At 48.2% G+C, this 21,453-nt stretch overlaps 1 protein-coding gene across 1 annotated transcript in view; it reads left to right on the top strand.

The window, feature by feature from the left end:
* Nucleotides 1-191: 191 nt before the first annotated feature.
* The window catches only part of RSPO4 (R-spondin 4), a 39,316-nt gene continuing 18,054 nt past the window's right edge, over nt 192-21,453 (top strand). Inside the window, exon 1 of the mRNA XM_022592726.2 lies at nt 192-270. Within this exon, the coding sequence (XP_022448434.1) occupies nt 192-270 (79 nt within the window). The remainder of the gene's footprint in view (nt 271-21,453) is intronic.

Consider the following 21,453-nt stretch of genomic DNA (forward strand, 5'->3'; position numbering starts at 1 on the left):
CTCTAGACCTGGAGGTCGGCCCCTGGGCTGACTGCGGGTCCCTGGCGGCGGGACCGACCCCGCACTCGCGGATGCTCCCGGCGCGCCCCGAGCAGCCCCCGCGCCCGCTGTGCCGCCGCCGCCGCCGATAGCCGCTGGGCCGTCGGGCCTCCCAGGGAGCCCCGCGCCCCCGCCCAGACCAGGCTGCCCAGATGCGGGCGCCACTCTGCCTGTTGCTGCTCGTCGCCCACGCCGTGGACATGCTCCCCCTGAACCGAAGGAAGAAGCAAGGTACGAGGGGCAGCCGGCAGGGTGGCCGGGAAGACGCCGCGGGATAGTCAGGGGGGTCGCCCTTGGGGCATCTGCCTGCTGCCCGACGCCCGGGGCTGTTAACTCTTCCAGACAGCTGTCAATCCCACTTTACAGATGGGGAAACTGAGGCCCCAGGGCACCCGTGGGGCAAGCTGGACCAAGAGGCTCTCCAGGGAGGGAAGGAGCTGCCAGGGCTCTCTCATTGCCCCCGCTCCCTATAATCACAGCATTGTTGGGGGGGGGGGCGCGGAGGGAAGTGACTTTTGCAGAGACAGGAAGCCTCAGGTGGCAGGCTAGAAGTCGCAGGGCCTAGGGGACAGAGTTAGTGGCTCAGAAATCATCCCAAGCATCCATACTGAGCCAGGAGGTGACATAAAGGGCCCTGAGCTGGGAGTCCAGATGCCCCGGTCTCAGCCCCATTATAGACCCTGATCCCCCACATCACTTTCAAGAAGCCAGTAATTTTTGGTGGGTTCCCCTCTGGTGAGGTCATGAGCTGCATGAGCTTAGAGAGACCTGAGTTTGAAGACATTTATTCTGGGATGACCTGGAAGACGTCCAGCCCCTCTAAGAGCCTCAGTTTTTCCATCTTGACCTCCTAGGGCCACTAGGAGGATGTATCAAGGTTCAGACCATAAATGTACCTGGGGCACAAAGCCAGGGGCCCCTTGCACTCTCACCTCGGGGCCCTGTGCCACAGCCCCTCCCTGAAGGAGTCAAAACATCCTCAGGTGGTGGGTTTGAGGCTGTCCCTGCAGAGCCAGTGTTGGCAGAGCCTGGGAGGCCGAGGAAGGTGAGCAAGTCCCATACCTGAGCCGGCAGCCCTTTGGCCTCCGGATGGCAGTCTGAGAATCAACAGCCAGCCACTGTGCCCAGGGTTTTCTACTCACGGAGGGAATCCCCACTACACCCTCATGATGTAGGGCTTATCCCATTCTAAAATCCAGGTGCCAAGGCTCAGACAGGCTAAATAACTTTGCTAAGTTGACCAGCAGGTGAATGAAGACACTGTGTCTTCTTTCTTTGCAGCTCTGGTGTGAGGTCTGAGCTTGGCTACGTGCGAAAGAGAATGAGAGTCTTCCCTCTGGGGGATTCTAGTCCACCTGAGTGAAAAAGCCCTAAATGGACACAGTCACTCCTGGAGTGAAACAGGAGGCAGAGAGAGGCTGTGGGAGAATTGGGGGTGGGATTGGGTGGGACAGAGAGACTGTGGTGTGAAGGACTCCAGCTCCAGGTGTGACTGGACAGAGGGATCCAGGGAGAGGAGAGGTGGGTGGGCTTCACATGAGCTGGGGGGCATCTGGGACCTCATGGGGACACTGCTCTGTGAATGGCCCTTGTATAGTAGTTACGGTCATGGGCTCTGGAGTCAGCCTGCCGTGTTCAAATCCCTGCTTCCCCAGTTACCAGCTGAGTGACCTTGGGGAAGTCACTTTGCCTCTCTGAGCCTCAGTTTACCCATCTGACGGTCTTTTAGAAGCTCTCTAAGATCTTTCTCAGTTCTTAAAAAGACAAAAAACATAGATAAATAAAAACTGTCTCCTCAGCGACTCCTCTTTAAAATAGAAATAATAATCTTCAGTATCCAACTCACAGGGCAGATGTGGGTAAGACTGAATGAGTTAGTGTGTATGTTACATGAGTAGTCAAGTACAATAGTCATTCTCCTTTCCTGTCCATTGCGTCCTTTCCCTCTCATAACAGCCTAGTGAGGCTGGGGGGATGCTTATTTCCTAGACAAGGAAACTGAGATTCAGAGAGGAAAATTGATTTGTCCAGCGTTGCACAGAGGGTTAGTAGCAAAGCAGGCTTGAATCTCAATCCATCTGACATGACGCTGAGAAGATATCTCCTGAGCTGTGTTGGTCTTCTCTTCTCAGAGCCTCACTTTCCCCATCTGAAGAGGAGCTGGTTTAGAAGATCTTTAAGATGCTTCTCAGTCAGTTCTAAAAGACACACACACACAAAGAATAAAGAAAAAGAAAACTTCCAGTCCCTCCCCCCATCCCCAGTTGCTCAGTGAGGTCGGGCATGGCTGCGCCTTACATAGCCACCATTTGGTGAGGGGGCTATTGGCACCCCTCCCCACGGCAGGTGATCTCTTGCATCTGGGACACATGCATGTCCAGCGCAGCATCTTCAGAAAGAGGCTTGTGGCTCCATTTATCAGTCAGGTGCAATGGAGATAGCCTTGGATTTCAGTCCAACCGCCAACCCCTTTGGGTAAGTGGATTCCCCACCACCACCTGCCCGCTGCCCACAGCCTTGGTTTCCCCATTGGCACTGGAGTGGAGGTGGGGGGGTAGCAGAAGGCTTCCTGTAGCATCTTCTGCAAGGTGGTCATAGGAGTCCTGGCCAAATAGGTATGAGAGATGCTGGCTTTAGCAGATTTCTTAACTGTGGGACTTATCAGAGGATTCATAGTGAAGAGGCTGAGGATAGAGAGTGGGACCTTTCCCAAACCAGTTACAGATTAGAGACCATTTTTCGTAAGACAGCTGCTTGGAAAATTGCACATGAGATCCCTGAGGGTCTTACCAGTTTTGACATTCTGGTCTAACTTTGGCAGGAGAATGTGTTCTGAAGGCACCTAGGTATTGGCAGTGTCTTTTCTTTCCTTTCCTTTCGTTTTCTTTTCTTTTTTCTCCCTCCCTTCCCCCTCCCTTCCTTCCTTCCTCCCTTCCTCCCTTCCTTTCTCTCTCCCTCTTCCCCTTGTTCATTCAACAAGCATTACAGGGCAGACCGTGCGCCGGGCTCTGTGCTGGGAACTTTGGGAGTGCCAAGGTGAACAGACCTGGGGCCTGTCCTTGAGGAGCTGCCAGTGTGGAGAGATGCCCTTCCCTGGCCCTCTCCTACCTCCCCTGCGTGCCCGAGTGCTTGGCCCAGCCTTTGGCCTCCTCTTCAAGGTCAAGAGGAACACTCGCTGGGCCCAGCAGCCGCCCAGGCTGAGCTGTCACACTCGGGGCCTGGTTCCCACAGACCCATGCTTCCTCAAGCTCCAGCATCACTGTTTTTTGATGAAACCTAATTTTTCTCTTTCCAAGACAAGAAAGACTAAAAGAAAAGGCTTGAGAACGGTTCTTGGATCTCAAGTGACTCTTACAAAACAACATGTTGATTAATTAAGTATAAATGAATCAGAACCAGATGAGGACGTTTCTCTTGAAACATGCTGGGGTGTCCCCGCAATAGGACAGTCGGGCAGGGTGAGAGGGCCCTGGTCTGTACCCCTACCTCAATACGGAGCTTCATTTAGGCAATGAGGAGAGGACAGGCCATGACTGACTTTCCCAGCGTCCAAGGCCTTCTGGGGAGGGGGCTTGGTGGAGGCAATTGTCACCCACATTCACATGGTGCCTTTAGATCCTTCTAGACCTGAGGCAGCAAAGGGCAGAGGGAGGAGCTCTGAAATTCAGGGCCCTCTCCTTCCCTGGATGTGTGATTTGGGGCAGTCCGTGTACCTTCTGCATTGGTTCCACATCTGTGAAATGGGAACAGTTGTACCTACCTCTTTGGCGTTTGGGACGCTTCACCACAGCCCCAGAGGGAAGGTGTCCAAAGGCATAGAGTAGGTGCTTCATGAGGACTCAGCCACTTCCCCCTCCCATTTTACAGCAGAGCTGGATGCTCCCTGGGCTGGGGGAGGGGAGTTTCATGCAGGTTGAATCTCACCTCTGCCCTTCTCCCCTCTCTGAGCCTCTTTTTCTTTATCTGTAAAAGGACTGTGGCAGCGCCCACTCCAGAGTCCCGTTAGGGGGACTGAATATAATAATTCTCTGTAAACTGAAAAGCCCTATGCGGATGGCCAGGCCAGCAGCACCGTCCCCTGTACACAGACAGAGAAGCTGAGACACAGCAAGCAAGTACCTGAGGCAGGGGTGGCGATCGGGGACGACCCAGGTTTCTAGTCTCCAGGTCAGGGCCATGGCTGGGCCCAGAACAAGGTGTATCCCACAGACCACCCGACCCCTGCCCAGCCACCAGAGGAGACCCTTGAGGCCACTTGGGGCCAGCCACGTGCCGGGAGCTCTGCATGTGGGTTTCGACATCTGACTGACTATGGCGCTACCTGTGTTACACCTATTTCCTAGACAAGGGGTCTGAGGCTCCAAAAGGGGCAGGGATCTGCCCAGGAACTCCCAGAAGCTGAGCTGGTACGTGGACCCAGAGTTTTGGAGGCTCCAAAGCCTGTGCATAGAAAAATAAATGAATTCTGCTAGAGACTTGCCAGGGGCTGCAAGGAGGAGGCATCTGAGAAGAGCCCCATCAGAGGGCTGCAGAGGTGGCAGCAGCATAGGAGCTGGGGACTCTGGCAGGAGGAGGGGAGGGTCTGGCCGGATGGGAAGGGCCGAAGGGGCTGTGTGGCAGAGGGGGTGGAGGTCCGATGGCGGACAGGCCAGAGCCCAGCATCTCCTAGGGATGTCAGGAATGGATCCATCAGAAAAACTGACATGGACAGGATCCCTCAGCGCAGCCTAGAGAGACTGGTCGGCGGCAGTCCTGGTCTCAGCTGAGGAATCTGAGACTCAGAGGTGGGACGTTACTTGGCTGAGGTGTCACAGGATAAGGGGACCTTCTTCCCTTTGTTCCCCTGCCTCCTCTAGTCCATCTGTCAGTCCACTGTCTCTTCATCCACCTTTCCATCCTTTCATCTAGTGAAAAAACTGAAGCTCACGTCGATGCAGAGTTTTTCCATCAGCAGATGAGGGAGATAAATTTAGTAAATGCAGCTAGCATTTAGAATGCCGAAATGGAGTAGAATGGATAAAACGGAACAGAATAGTATAGAGTCGAATAAAATAGAGCGGGGTCGGCAAACTGGTTTTGCAAGAGGCCAGATAGTTACTATTCTAGACTTCATGGGATATATTCTTCCTGTTTCGTTTTGTTTTTTTACAAGCCTTTAAAAATATTAAACCATTCTTAGCCTACAGGCCATACAAAAAGAGGCCATAGCCCAAAGTTAGCCCATGGGCCATAGTTTTCCAGCCCCCTTTTTAGAAGATATCAGAGTGCGTTGCAACTGTTAAGATTAATTATCATTTTGGGAAATGGGTTTCGGCTTACATATGTATGTGAATGTATGAGTGGGTGCATGTGTGTGCACATGGATGTGGGTGTGTGTGGGAGTGTGTGAATGAGTGTGTGTGTACTCCGTGTACTGTGTGTGTACTGATGTAAAAATGTAATTTTTACCATTCCCCCAAAAGTGCGGAACTTTTGGCCGAGCCCAATGCAGTGCTCCTGACAGCTCCGAGAGGCGGGTTCTAGGGGATCCCAGTATTGCAGATGGGGAGACGAAGGCCCCATGGGTCACACAGCCATAGGCGTGTGAACCCAGAGAGTCTGGCTCTGGAGCCCCAAACAGGACACCGAACTGCCTTTATAAGTAGCAACTACCCTCGATACATTTTGCAAACCTCTGTTTCTTATGCTTGTTTCTAAAGGCCCAGGATCTGGCAGCCACGTCCTTCCCAAGGTGTTTTCTTTTCCCAAGGTAGATTTTAGCTGTAGGACCCATTGGGGGCCTAAATATCCCTCCTGCATTAGACACCCTCAAGCAGCCAGTGAGCACTGGACATTACATGTTCCTTTCTCATCGACCCTCCCCCAACCCTGCCAGGTGTATGTGGTTGCCCCTCTTCCTTTACAGAAGAAGCAGGCTGGTTCAGAGAGAGAAACTGGCTTGTCCAAGGTCACATAGCCAGTGTTCCTGATTCCAGAACCACAGGAGCAAATCCCGCCTACTATAGACTGCTCCAGAAAGTCCATCTAATGCTGCCATTAACCACCCTGTCATTTATATAGCACTTTATTGTTTGCAGAGCAGTTCAACTTTCATTTTCTCTCTGGAGTTCTGGAGCAGGCAGAATAATGGAATGTTAGGACTGAAAAGGCCAGTTGAGACCTTTGAGACTCACGCTTGTAAAAATGGAGCCTCAAGTGAGGAAGTACCTCACCCAGGATCATCTAGCCAGGAGTGGAGGTGAGGATGCAGGAAGGCGAACGGGGGTGGTGAGGGTGGCCTTGGATAGGCAGAGGAAGGCAGCTTACTACAGGGCCTGGAATCTGGTTTAGAGCTTCTCAGAGCCTCAGTTTCCCCTGTGTGACTTGGCCATACTCAGTCTGCTTTGCCTTTCTCCCAGGCCTAGAAGAAATGCTAGATGAGAGGATGGAACCAAGAGGGCTTTCACAGCTTGAAGGCTGTCTGCAGAGGTTTCTTAATAACCAGAGGCCAGCCTGTGGTCCAGGAGCCTCGTAAGGGCCTCCAGAGTTACCTGAGTGCCACATGGGATCTGTGGCCTGGCTGTGTGGTTCCATAAGAGGGACCTGGTGGAGGCCTGGGCCCCACACAGAGCCACCATGGCCTGGAGGGCAGTCCTTCCATCAGAGCCCCAGGCTGTGGACACTGTCAGGACGTAGATCAGCCCCAGACCCTGTGGACACCCAGGAGCATACGCCTCACGTATATATCCACACACATATATGTTCCTAAAAACATTTATTTGTTTTTTTTAAAGTACTTAATTTTCACTGGCACCAAAGGTTTAGAAAAGTCTCCTTTTGATTTGGTTTTATGGTTGAGCATTTACTCTATGCCAGATGTTACCTGTGTTGTTTTATTTTATTTGTCAATGTCAGGTACTATGCATATAAACTGACTAAATTCTCCTAATAAACCTGTGATGTGGGTACTATTATTATCCCTGTTTTACATATGAGAAAACCGAGGCACAGAGAGGTTAAGTGACTTTCCCCAGGACACACAGCCAAGTTCAAATCCTTCCTAGTCCCAGAGCCAAGCTCCAACTACTGAGCTCAGTTGCCTCCCACCCTTATTTAGTCCTCAGATCAACTTGCCAAGGGACTGTTATTATCCATATTTTACAGAAGAGGAAACTGAATTAGGAAGAGAGGGGCATTAGTTGAAGTATGTGAAACTGCCATTTCTGTAGGTTGAAAACAGCCAAATATTAGCGATTTCATATGTTCCCAATAGCTTGGCAAGTAAGTTTGGCAAAGTCAGGATTTAAACCCAGACAATTGATTCCAAAGGTTGGGTGCATAGCCATCCTGCCTGGCCTCCTCCCAGTTCATCCAGGTGATAGCCCACGAGGTGATTTGATCCTTTTATTCTCCAGAGGCCGTCCAAGCATAGAGAGAGCAATCGACTTGCCAGGGTCACACAGCCAGGATGGGGAGAGGTTGGAATGTGCCCCCCAGGTCTCCATAGCCAGAACCTCCTTTTCTCAACCCTGTGCAGCACTCAGCGCCACTCGGGACACAGGAGCCCTCGGCCCCACCCCTGGGGATTCCTCCAGGGTCCCGAAGGGAATGGTTTGTTCCCATTGCCTGGGTGAAGCTCACTCATCTTGAGCACTGCTGCCTCAGGCTAGGCCACTACTGCCTGCCCCTGGGATGGTTTCTTGTAATGCCGCGTGACTCATAGGGCCCCTGCTCTGTGTCCCGTGGTGGGGACTCCTCTGTGCTGCTGTGGGTGGGGGGGTTCTGTTTCAGCAGCTCAGAAGAAAGGCATTCTCAAGCCTGGGGGACCCAGACTACATAGGGAAACCACTCCCTTTCCCTGCAGCCTGACTGCAGTACCCACATCCGCAGGGGTGGAGACACCCAGAAAGGAATGTCACAACTGCCCTTCTGCAGCCTGCTCTGGTGTTGGCAGGCAGGCACAGCTGTCTCTAGCAAGTGCCAGATGAGCAGTGGGAGGCTGGCTGGCTGTCACGAAGGCCACGGCCTCTACTGCTCACCAGCTGAGTGACCTTGAGCAGGTCACCTCTCCCCTCTGGGCCTCAGTTGGCTAATTTGCAAAATGGGGCATGAAACGCATCCCTAGCACATAGTGAGTGCTCAGTTAGTGACTATGAAGAGTGTCCAGTGCCAGGCAGTGGGTGTGGGATTTGGGCTGTGACAGGCCTGGGCTCAGCTCCCAGCTCTGCTACTGCCGTGATTGGGTGAAAATATTTCACTCCTGAATCTCATTGTTGTCTATCAATACAATGGGGACGATAATAGCATCTACATCACAGGATTGCCTTGAAGGTCAAAATTGTGCATATAACCCACCCGGGAGACAGTAGATGCTAATAAATGGTGATCACAGTAATGCGTCATGGGAAGGTTGGCTCCTTCTAGCATCCAGGACATTCCAGCCTGATGTCAGACGTGCCCCCGCCTGTGTCTGAAAGTCCTCTGTAGACCTAACTCTCCAAAAGAAGGTTATTTTGGGGAGCCCAGATTCAGAGGATAGGGAGGTCCTAGGTGCTCTGTGTCTATGGCACAGTGACTCACCCTCTCTGAGCCTCTGTTCACTCCTCTGTGAAAGGGAACCTCAGAGAACAGCAGTGAGGATGGAAGGATGTGTGTGTGTGTGTGTTGCTGGCACATTGTAAATGTATAAATGATGTGGTGGCTGTTTGCGGATGAGGCCATGATGGGGCCTGACATCCTACCCTCTGCCCATATGGCAGGCTGGAAAAACCCAGTCAAATGCTGTCTTTCAGACCCGATTTTCCTTCCTCCTCCCCTCTTGCCCCGCTTCTGACAGGCATCTGAGTCAATCAGACTTAATTCATAGCGCATTATCAGCATCAGCCGAGCTGATAGTACTCTTGTATTATTTTATTTCTCTTTCCTTATTTTTTAAATGGTTACACATTGACAATTTTTAATTTTACTCAAAATTTATTTCACTTATTTAAAATTTTTTCATTTTTATTTTATTTAAAAATTTTATTTTTAAAGTTTTAATTTTTATTAATTTTAATGTAATTTATTTAAATTTACTTTAAAATGTATTTTTATTTTATTCTTACATTTTATTTTTCTAAGTTTTTTATTTTATCATTTAGTTTTAAAATGCCATTTTATTTTAAATTTTTTATTAATTTTAGTTTTGTCTTTTTTGTTTGTTTGTTTTTTTGCGGTACGCGGGCCTCTCACTGTTGTGGCCTCTCCCGTTGCGGAGCACAGGTTCTGGACGCGCAGGCTCAGCGGCCATGGCTCACGGGTCCAGCCTCTCCGCGGCATGTGGGATCTTCCCAGACCGGGGCACGAACCCATGTCCCCTGCATCGACAGGCGGACTCTCAACCACTGCGCCACCAGGGAAGCCCAATTTTAGTTACTTTTTATTTTAAATCTTTTAATTTTACTTTTTGGGTTTTTTTCATTTTAAAATTTTTATTGTATTTTTATTTGCCCACTTTTTTATTGGGTTTCCTGAATTTTTCTTGTCAGTTTATAGGACTTCTTTGTATTACCTACATATTAATCCCCTGTTGGTTTTGACATGGAAGATATGTTTCTTCAATCTGACACCCAGCTGCTAACTTTGTATGTCCTTTGGAGAACAGAAATTGTTACTTATAATACTGTTCATGTGATCAATCCCTTGAAGGTTTTTTAGGTAGGAGGGCATTGTTTCTGCCGTATGTTCTGAGCTTTTTGATTTTACAGAAAGTCCTCATAAGATGGTCTCATGAGAAGGGTGTGAGCCCCCGATTCTGTATCCCTTGAGCGGATCACCCTTCCCGCAAGTGATTCTTCCCTGACAAGTGTTGACAGTCCTGATGCAGCAGCCCTCAGCCCTTCCTGAGTACATTCCTGGAACTCAAATTCAGGTGACGCTTCTCTGTCCACCCTCATTCCTGGATGTCCCCTGAGTCATCGCATTTCAGCCAGTACATGTCTGCTGAACACTTGCTGTCAGCTGGCCCCTGTCCTTGGGGGCCCCACACTGATGAAGGTGGCAGTCCCAATAGAGTGAATAGCAGAGGTGTCAGCTGGAGACCCCCACCCCTGGGACAGGGGACGTTGGCTTGACGTCCTCCCTGAGAGCAGAGCATCCTCACAATGGCTGCCGTTCTCCCAGGGCTGCTTTGGCTGAATAGCTTCAGTTTGTAGACCATCTTATTCCCCTACATCAATAACCCTCCCTCCAACCACCTCCCCCATTAAAAGAAAAAGAAAAAAACAGAGCACTCAGGACATTTCTGGGTAACACACTTTATTGAAGGTCTGGGGATGCTGCTAAGGGCTCCATGGTTTCAGACTTAAGACCACTGGGTTGTTCCTGCAGCCTCCCCTCTTCTCCTCCTGTCTGACCCTGCACACAGCTCGGGGCCCCTCTTTGGCCCTGAGAGACATATGACTTTCAGTGGCACTTCTCTGCCTTTGGAGAGCCACTGGGCATTAGGCAGCAGGGAGGGGCTGAGAGGCCATCAGGGAGGCATGGCTCCCAGCAGTTAGGAGCTAGGACTCTGGTTTGCATCCCACCTGACTCTTCACTGTGGGTTCTTGGGTTAACCACTAACCCTAACCCTAACCCTAACCCTAACATCTCTGAGTCTTAGTTTTCTCATCCATGAAAATGTGTAAATGTAACCCAGCTTTGCAGGGCTGTGATGGGTTTGCAGTGATTTAACACAGGACCTAGTAGCTCAGGATCCTGCATGCTGCAGACGGCATCAGCCTGGTTCTGCCCATCTGCAGACCTGGTCCCTCAGAGGATCTACAGGAGCTCACAGAGACCAGCACCTCTGGCTGTGGCTGCTCATCTTGGTTCCAGCCCTTAATCCTGGTTTTAACTGGGCAAGAAGGATTACGGTTCCCATTTTGCACATGAGGAAACTGGGATCCACTGACAGTGGTTGTAGAATTTCCAGGCCCTGCAAGCCTAGGTCCCTCCAGCTGGCTGGGTTTCGGTGTGGTGGAGACAGTGCCCCAGGACCACGAGAGGTTTCCAAGATAGAGCCCCACCACATACTGTGCCTGTGTCCCCTTCTTCCATTCAGCTCCTCCCTACTGGCATCACACCATTTCTTGAGCACCTACTATGTGCCGGGTGATTTTTTTTGTGCATTAGTTACCCACAACCTTCGAAGATAGGACCCATTTAACAGAAGAGGAAAGTAGAATCCAGATAGGTGAAGCCACTTGCCCAGGTTTCCACAGCCCCCATACAGTCTGGGTTGGAAGCCAAGCTGGGGCTCCGAAACCAGAGCTGTTTTTCACTGTGCCAGGAATTGGTGAGCAGAACCCAGGGCAGAGCATAACGACAAAGTTGGCTCCCATTTGATGTCCTTGGCATATGAGCTGGGCACAGAGCCAGGGGCTCTGCAGGTTATTACCTCCCTTTATCCTCCGGGCACCCCTTCGATAGCATCATTCTCATTTTGCAGCTGAAGTGTGAGGCTCAGAGAGGTGAAAGAGACTTCCCAGAGTCAAGGTGGCAGAGCTGGGATTCATACCCAAATGTGTGTGACCTGGACTCCCGCCTGCCCAGCACTGCCTCCCTCCCATCTCCCATTTCCTGGGCAGTTGGTCTGGGGACCTGGCCCGGGCAGATGTCACTGTGACTCACCACTTATTCTCACCTTCGAGAATGACTTAGGGAACCATCCAGACAGGGCCTCGGGTTTCAGTCCAGCTTGGGGGCGGCGGTATACAGCTGGTTTAGGGAGCCACTGAACAGCAAGGCGGCTTAAAGCAACCAGAGGGAACCTTGAATGAGACCTTGTCCTGGTGGCCTGCGAAAGTCGAGAGGACACAGCAGGTCAAAGAGGCACAACCCGAGCCGGTGGCAGGGAGGAGCAGAAGTGATTCAGGCATCTCTGGAGGAGGCTGCAGGGCAGACGCAGTCATGGGATTCTTGGGTTAGGTCCCCTGATTGCTGAGGACGGGTAGCTGAGGCCTGCTCACACCAGCTACCTGCTGCACCATGGGCTAGGCCACTTACCTTTTAATTCTCATAATATCCCACAAGCAAGACTTGTCCATCTGCTGCTCACAGCCAGCAGCCTGGTCCAGACCCCCTAGGTGGTCACAGGCCTCCGCCCTGGGCTCCCAGCTCCTGCCCCCTACTGTTCATTGTGCTCAGCCCCAGAGGGAGCTTTCAAGATGGCAGACACTCCTTGGCCTGCACCACGCAGGGCCTTCTCATCTTGCTTCCAGGAAAACCCAGCGCCGTCCACACTCCTTCTGAGCCTACCACCCAGGTCTGGGCTGATTTGCCTTTCCGACCAGTCCCTGTGCTCTGGCCTCACTGCTCTCTTGCATGCTAAACCCCTGGACCTTTGTACCTGCTGGTCCCTCTGCCAAGAACGCTTTCCTTATATGTCTCAGCGAGTCCTGTCTTGTGGCCGGGACCCTCCTCTCCTCTCCTCACCCTGCTTACTGTCATTCACTCACTGTCACTATCTCAAATGACCTCTCTCTCCTTTAGGATGCAAACTCCCCGAGGGGAAGGGCTGTCTTGTCCACTGATGTATCCCCAGTGCCTACAACAGTTCTTGGCACATAGTAGGCCCTCGAGCACATTTGTGAAAGGAACAAGCTTTCCAGTGAGTGGATGATTGCCTCTATCTTACATATGAGCAAACCGAGGTTCAATAACGGGCCCAGGGAGTGAAGTGTGGAGCTGGGATTTGAAGGCGGGGTTGTCTGATCCCAAGCCTTGGGTTCCCACCTCCACTCTTTATGCCTCACTGCTGAGCAAGACTGATTGGGAGCCACATCTATCTAGTTGTGTCACCTGGAACAGCAAGAGCCCAGCCATCCTCAGTCCCAAAGCAGGTGCAGCAGTGGGTATAGCAGGCCTGGCCGCCCCAGTCAGAGGCCAGGGACCAGGCTGTTCACAAGGCCAGACAGGGAGAGCCAGCTGGCTGGAGATAAAAAGCCAAAGGCACCCATCCAGAGACCAGGGTTCCAGCCCTGCCTTCCAGTGACCCACTGTGTGGCTCTGAACAAGTGCCTGCCCCTCTCTGAGCCTCAGGGCACCATTTGTAAAATAATACTACTATCCGTATACTACAGAGTTCAAACTTTAATAGACACTGCCCAAATCCTTTTTAAAAGTGAGCACTGGATGTTGTCAGTCTTTTAGTTTGCCTTTCTGGTAGGTCACAAGTAATATTTTGTTCTTATTCTAAACATCATTTTGAAAATTATTAGTGCAATATAATAGCTCTTCCTGAGGTTACTGGTCCATTTGTCTTTCTTTTTTGAATTACTTGTAATATTTTTGCCCATTTCACAACCTTGGGTCGTTGCTGTTTTTCTTCTTCTTGATTTCTAAGAGCTCTTTGTATATTAAGGATGGTAATCCTTGGCCTTCTTTTGTGAGGCATAATGATCAGAGTGGACATGTAACAGAGGATCACAAACAGGACATTTGCTTTTTTTCTCTCTCTCTCTCTAATTCTGTTATATCTCTAAAACCCAATCCTTAATAACTTTGGGTAGATCTCAGAGTTTCTGGTATTAAAAAGCTCAGTTTGGTGCTAAATTTTTAAAAACACAGGTCTAATTCAACGCTGTCTCCTTCCCCATCACTGACTTGGCTCCTGACTCCACTCATCTGCCCTGTGGGGAGATGTGTCGTCCTCCCTCCGTTCCTCCCCTGTGTGCCGGGGAGCAGAAGAGGGATGGGGACAGGGACAGCTGTGTCTTACTTCTCTGGTGCTGCTGTGGCCCCACAAGTCCCAGCAGTGAGAAAACTCAGGGCCGCATCACCAGTGAGCACAAGGAAGCGGATGGGTCTAAACGTTCCTATGCCTCCCTCCACACCCTCCGTGTGTGGCAGGTGCCCTACCTGTGGCACGGCTGTGACTTATTAGGGGAGGAGCATGGCCTCGACCTCTTCGCATATTCCCAGCTCCCTCATAGGGGTACCCCATGGTACCCCTACAGCACCTTTGGGTTGGAAATTTTGGATCAAGTTCAACAGCCTCCTTCAGTGTCCACGTGATCCGGACAGAGAATTGGCCCTCCCCTTCTGCATCTCTCATTCATTCTCCCCCCTCCCCCAATAGACATGGGAAGGATCAGCAAGTGTGTGTCCAGTCAGGGGATGAAATGCCCATTTCCATGTCTTATCGGGTTCCCTCCAAACTGTGAGTGATTCTCTTGCCACCCCACCTGGCTTTAGGGAATTGGGGAAGTGCCGTGCCCCGCCGCAGCCCCTGCTAGACAATCCTTCCTGGATCCTCTTCAGACATCGGTTTACACCAGCTGGTAGGCAGTGGAGGGGGAGAGGATGGAGGGTGCAAAGATATCTGGCCTCCCCCTTGCTAAGTTCTGAAGGGGGTGTCTGGCTCCAATTCCATACTCACGAGGCAGCTTTCTTTAGAACACAGTGGTAAGGGGAGGGGAGGACTCAGACTTTGTTTCCACCCTTAGTCACAGGCTTTGGAGCAGCAAGATACATCTTATTCCTTCGTTCACCCAATGGACATTTACAGAGCACCCAGTGTACCCCGGCACTGTGCATGGCACTGGGAGGCGTGGGTGAACAAGACAAGGTGCCTGGGAAATTTCCCTTCCTGATCTAGTATCATTTTGCTCATCTTTCTAAAATGTTTCCACAGGTCTGTGATTTGTCTTTTAACTTTGTCCAATAAATCAAATAAAAGAAAAAAGGTTTTGTTTCTTGTTTTCACTGGAGTCTAGACAAGGGCCTGGTATATTGTAGGCATTCAAGAAACACCTACTGAATGGATGGATGGATGGGTGGATGGATGGCTATTGGGCCCTTAGAAACACTGAGTTTAACCATCCATTTGACAGATGGAGAAACTGAGGCCCAAAGACAGGGAGGGACTTAGCTGAGGACCCACAGAACTGGGATAAGAGTCCGTATCTGGTGATCTCTCCCTTCTACAAGGTTTTGAGAGGGGGAGGGAGCCTGTGGGGAGAGACCAGACCCAGAATAGGGTCCCTAAAGATGTTCACCCCATGTCTGGAGGTCCAAACTGGATTCCCAACTCTTTGTCACCGCTCGGAACCTCCAGTTACCCCGGGTGCTGGATGAGAGGGGCTGGGGCTGTCCCTGGAACACCGAGAGGGTCCAGTGCTGAGGCCCAGCCCCATTCCCTGATACTCACTGGCGGCTTAATTGTAAGAGGCAATGAGGGTGTTTTCATGGGACATATTCTAGGGGCTAGGTTCTCCGCAGTACTTAATAATATCTACCAGTTACTAAGACTCCCTGGCTTTAAATCCCAGCTTGCCACTTTGTGATCCTTAGCAAATTACTTACCTTCTCTGTGCCTTAACTTCCTTGTCTGTAAGAGGAGATAATAATACCTCGTAGGGTTGTTGCAACAGAGCCTGGCCTTGTAAGAGCTCCACACTGCTCACAGCTACCCCATTGTCGTGCACCTACCATCTGCCAAACCCTGTTCTGAGCATGTCAGACACACCAACATACTGAACCTTCTCAGCAATGCATGAGGACAATGATTATGCCCATTTTACAGATGGGAAAACTGAGGCTTAGTTTGTGATTTAGACCCAGGCTGTCTGCTTGCAGAGGCTGACTTAACTGCTACACCATGCTGTACTGCCTCTCCTGCCATTGGTGCTGAGGGACTTCGGGGTCTGAAAGCCTTTAGAGATTATCCATGCCCTTAGGGGATGCCCTCTGAAGTGAGCAGACGAAACCAAGAGGACTGGCTCGAGATCCTTCCCCTCACCCTATGCAAGCCTCAGCCAAAGCAGCTCAACTCTTAGCTGCCCCATTAATCGAGCTCCCAGATCACATCCTATCTTGGGAAAAAGAAAGCTTCCTTGGCTGAAAAAAGTTGGAAAGTCCTCTGTCAAGACCAATCCCTTGTTTTTCTGCTGGGGACACTGAGGCTGCCAAGGTCACACAGTGAGCCTGAGTCCCAGCCGAGACGGGAAGCACGGTGCTGGCTCCTAGCCCCGAGCTCTGTTCATTGCGGGTCTTCAGCATGGTGGGGTGAAGGGGTCATTTGTGGAGCAAACTGCGAGACCTGGTACCTCTCAGTCGCGTGCATGTTAGGAATCATGTGCTCTCAGTTCCTCTTAGGAAGTTCCCCCACCTTCCCTGGAATCCTGGCACTCATCCTCCCCACGGCTCATGGGGGGCTCCTGGACTGGATTAGTGGGCACCATCCCCCCTACCCCCGGCCTGTGGCATCAGGTCTCCAGATTGGCTGGACATGTCCCACCAGGTCCTGACTGCTGCAGCATCCTCCCCCTCAGCCGAAGCTGAAGCTTTCACCGCCTCCCAAAGAGCCACGGGAGGCCTCCACAGCCATAAAGCGCCCAGGAACCGTGAACTCCCCACAGAGGGAAAGGGAATTAGCAGCTAGTGTTTCCTGTCCCCAGTATTGCCAGGTGCTTTATACACAGCTCTTGGGGCACTTTATAGCACCCAAGGCAGGCTCAGAGAGAGAATCAGAGAAGCAAGAGACCTGTCCGACGCCACACGGCCAGACAGCCCCACCATAGGCAAAGCCAAAACCTGTCTGAGTCCACTCCCCAGCCCACAAGTTCTCACTGAGCACCCACTGTGTACCAGGTACCGGTGCTACAGACATGAACAAGTCAGAAACACCTGCCTCAGAGAGATTCCATGTGTGTGTGTGTGTGTGTGTGTGTGTGTGTGTGTGTGTGTGTGGTGTAGCAGGGTCTCTTGAGCACCTACTATGTGCCAGGCACTGTTTTGAGCATAATGCATTTTATCTGCAAAATAGCACTGTAAAAGTCACTAGAAGAAGAAACTGAGGCACAGGGTACTTCTGCAACTTGTTCAAGGTCACGCACATAGCAAACCTATTCTTCTAACACAAAAAGAAAAGGAACTGTCCTCTCCGTATTTTTTCAGAAGAATAGCAGCTGCACGTACCCAACACTTCATGACAGTTTTACATGTAGGACAATTGCAAGACAATTCCTTACGCAATTTCACATACTTGAGACTTTCACACGCAAGAGAGTTTTATGACAATTCCACAGATAGATGGATTTTGCGACAGGTTCGCACTCCGGGCAGATTCGTGACAATTCTCTTCATGGATAATGGCGTGCCGAGCTCTGGGGGCGTGGATGCCGGGGAAGCCAGCTGGGGGGTGTGACTGCCTCCCCTGGTCCTGGTCTCAGCCGCTGCTCCTACCCGCCCCCTCACCCACTGTGCAGCTTGCCGAATGATGAGGAATCCAGTAACAGTTTTTTTTTTTTTTGAATTTTATTTTATTTATTTTTTTATACAGCAGGTTTTTATTAGTCATCAATTTTATACACATCAGTGTATACATGTCACTCCCAATCGCCCAGTTCATCACACCACCACCACCACCACCCCCGCGGCTTTCCCTCCTTGGTGTCCATACGTTTGTTCTCTACATCCGTGTCTCAATTTCTGCTCTGCAAACCGGTTCATCTGTACCATTTTTCTAGGTTCCACATATATGCGTTAATATACGATACTTGTTTTTCTCTCTCTGACTGACTTCACTCTGTATGACAGTCTCTAGATCCATCCACATCTCAACAAATGACGCAATTTCGTTCCTTTTTATGGCTGAGTAATATTCCACTCTATATATGTACCACATCTTCTTTATCCATTCGTCTGTTGATGGGCATTTAGGTTGCTCCCATGACGTGGCTATTGTAAATGGTGCTGCAATGAACATTGGGGTACATGTGTCTTTTTGAATTGTGGTTTTCTCAGGGTATATGCCCAGTAGTGGGATTGCTGGGTCGTATGGTAGTTCTATTTTTAGTTTTTTAAGGAACCTCCATACTGTTCTCCATAGTGGCTGTATCAGTTTACATTCTCACCAACAGTGCGAGAGGGTTCCCTTTTCTCCACACCCTCTCCAGCGTTTGTTGTCTGTAGATTTTCTGATGAAGCCCATTCTAACTGGTGTGATGTGGTACCTCACTGTAGTTTTGATTTGCATTTTTCTAATAATTAGTGATGTTGAGCAGCTTTTCATGTGCTTCTTGGCCATCTGTATGTCTTCTTTGGAGAAATGTCTATTTAGGTCTTCTGCCCATTTTTGGATTGGGTTGTTTGTTTTTTTAATATTGAGCTGCATGAGCTGTTTATATATTTTGGAGATTAATCCTTTGTCCATTGATTCGTTTCGTTTGCAAACATTTTCTCCCATTCTGAGGGTTGTCTTTTCATCTTGTTTATGGTTTCCTTTGCTGTGCAAAAGCTTTGAAGTTTCATTAGGTCCCATTTGTTTATTTTTGTTTTTATTTCCATTACTCTAGGAGGTGGATCAAAAAAGATCTTGCTGTGATTTATGTCAAAGAGTGTTCTTCCTATGTTTTCCTCTAAGAGTTTTATAGTGTCCAGTCTTACATTTAGGTCTCGAATCCATTTTGAGCTTATTTTTGTGCATGGTGTTAGGGAGTGTTCTAATTTCATTCTTTTACATTTAGCTGTCCAGTTTTCCCAGCACCACTTGTTGAAGAGACTGTCTTTTCTCCATTGTATATCTTTGCCTCCTTTGTCATAGATTAGTTGACCATAGGTGCGTGGGTTTACCTCTGGGCTTTCTATCTTGTTCCATTGATCTATATTTCTGTTTTTGTGCCAGTACCATATTGTCTTGATTACTGTAGCTTTGTAGTATAGTCTGAAGTCAGGGAATCTGATTCCTCCAGCTCCGTTTTTTACCTCAAGACTGCTTTGGCTACTTGGGGTCTTTTGTGTCTCCATACAAAATTTAAGATTTTTTGTTCTAGTTCCATTAAAAATGCCATTGGATAGAGTTTCCATTGAATATGTATATTGCTTTGGGTACTATAGTCATTCTCACAATATTGATTCTTCCAATCCAAGAACATGGTATATCTCTCCATCTGTTGGTATCATCTTTAATTTCTTTCGTCAGTGTCTTATAGTTTTCTGCATACAGGTCTTTCGTCTCCCTGGGTAGATTTATTCCTAGGTAGTTTATTCTTTTTGTTGCAATGGTAAATGGGAGTGTTTCCTTAATTTCTCTTTCAGATTTTTCATCATTAGTGTATAGAAATGCAAGAGATTTCTGTGCATTAATTTTGTATCCTGCAACTTTACCAAATTCATTGATTAGCTCTAGTAGTTTTCTGGTGGCATCTTTAGGATTCTCTATGTATAGTATCATGTCATCTGCAAACAGTGACAGTTTTACTTGTTCTTTTCCAATTTGTATTCCTTTTATTTCTTTTTCTTCTCTGATTGCTGTGGCTAGGACTTTCATAACTATGTTGAATAATAGCAGTGAGAGTGGACATACTTGTCTTGCTCCTGATCTTAGAGGAAATGCTTTCTTCAGTTTTTCACAATTGAGAATGATGTTTTCTGTGGGTTTGTCATATATGGCCTTTATTATGTTGAGGTAGGTTCCCTCTGTGCCCACTTTCTGCAGAGTTTTTATCATAAATGGGTGTTGAATTTTGTCAAAAGCTTTTTCTGCATCTATTGAGATGATCACATGGTTTTTATTCTTCAATTTGTTAATATGGTGTATCACATTGATTGATTTGCGTACATTGAAGAATCCTTGCATCCCTGGGATAAATCCCACTTGATCATGGTGTATGATCCTTTTCACGTGTTGTTGGATTCTGTGTGCTAGTATTTTGTTAAGGATTTTTGCATCTATATTCATCAGTGATATTGGTCTGTAATTTTCTTTTTTTGTAGTATCTTTGTCTGGTTTTGGTATCAGGGTGATGGTGGCCTCATAGAATGAGTTTGGGAGTGTTCCTTCCTCCACAAATTTTTGGAAGAGTTTGAGAAGGATGGGTGTTAGCTATTCTCTAAATGTTTGATAGAATTTACCTGTGAAGCCATCTGGTCCTGGACTTTTGTTTGTTGGAAGATTTTTATTCACAGTTTCAATTTCATTACTTGTGATTGGTATGTTAATAATTTCTATTTCTTCTTGGTTCAGTTTTGGAAGGTTATGCCTTTCTAAGAATTTGTCCATTTCTTCCAGGTTGTCCATTTTATTGGCATAGAGTTGCTGGTAGTAGTCTCTTAGGATGCTTTGTATTTCTGCAGTGTCTGTTGTACCTTCTCCTTTTTCATTTCTAATTTCATTGATTTGAGTACTCTCCCTCTTTTTCTTGATGAGTCTTGCTAATGGTTTATCAATTTTGTATATCTTCTCAAAGAACCAGCTTTTAGTTTTATTGATCTTTGCTATTGTTTTCTTTGTTTCTATTTCATTTATTTCTGCTCTGATCTTTATGATTTCTTTCCTTCTGCTAACTTTGGGTTTTGTTTGTTCTTCTTTCTCTAGTTCCTTCAGGTGTAAGGTGAGATTGTTTATTTGAGTTGTTTCTTGATGTAGGCTTGTATAGCTATAAACTTCCCTCTTAGAACTGCTTTTGCTACATCCCATAGGTTTTGGATTGTCGTGTTTTCATTGTCATTTGTCTCTAGATATTTTTTGATTTCCTCTTTGATTTCTTCAGTGATCTCTTGGTTATTTAGTAAAGTAGTGTTTAGCCTCCATGTGTTTCTGTTTTTTACGTTTTTTCCCCTGTAATTCATTTCTAATCTCATAGTGTTGTGGTCAGAAAAGATGCTTGATATGATTTCAATTTTCTTAAATTTACTGAGGCTTGATTTGTGACCTAAGATGTGATCTATCCTGGAGAATGTTCCCTGCGCACTTGAGAAGAAAATGTAATCTGCTGTTTTTGGATGGAATGTCCTATAAATATCGATTAAATCTATCTGGTCTATTGTGTCATTTAAAGCTTCTGTTTCCTTATTTATTTTCATTTTGGATGATATGTCCATTGGTGTAAGTGAGGTGTTAAAGTCCCCCACTATTGTTGTGTTACTGTCGATTTCCTCTTTTACAGCTGTTAGCAGTTGCCTTATGTATTGAGGTGCTCCTATGTTGGGTGCGTATATATTTATAATTGTTACATCTTCTTCTTGGATTGATCCCTTGATCATTATATAGTGTCCTTCCTTGTTTCTTGTAACATTCTTTAATTTAAAGTCTATTTTATCTGATATGAGTATTGCTACTCTAGCTTTCTTTTGATTTCCATTTACATGGAATATCTTTTTCCATCTCCTCACTTTCAGTGTGTTTGTGTCCCTAGGTCTGAAGTGGGTCTCTTGTAGACAGTATATATATGGGTCTCGTTTTTGTATCCGTTCAGGGAGCCTGTGTCTTTTGTTTGGAGCATTTAATCTATTCTCGTTTAAGGTAATTATCGATATGTATGTTCCTATTACAATTTTCTTAATTGTTAGGGGTTTGTTTTTGTAGGTCCTTTTCTTCTCTTGTGTTTCCCACTTAGTGAAGTTCCTTTAGCATTTTTTTGTGGAGCTGGCTTGGTGGTGCTGAATTCTCTTAGCTTTTGCTTGTCTGTA

The sequence above is a fragment of the Delphinapterus leucas genome, chromosome 15, assembly GCF_059928025.1.
Source record: "Delphinapterus leucas isolate spDelLeu-1000000601 "Yukka" chromosome 15, BTC_Dleu_Yukka2, whole genome shotgun sequence".
NCBI classification, from domain to species: Eukaryota; Metazoa; Chordata; class Mammalia; order Artiodactyla; family Monodontidae; genus Delphinapterus; species Delphinapterus leucas.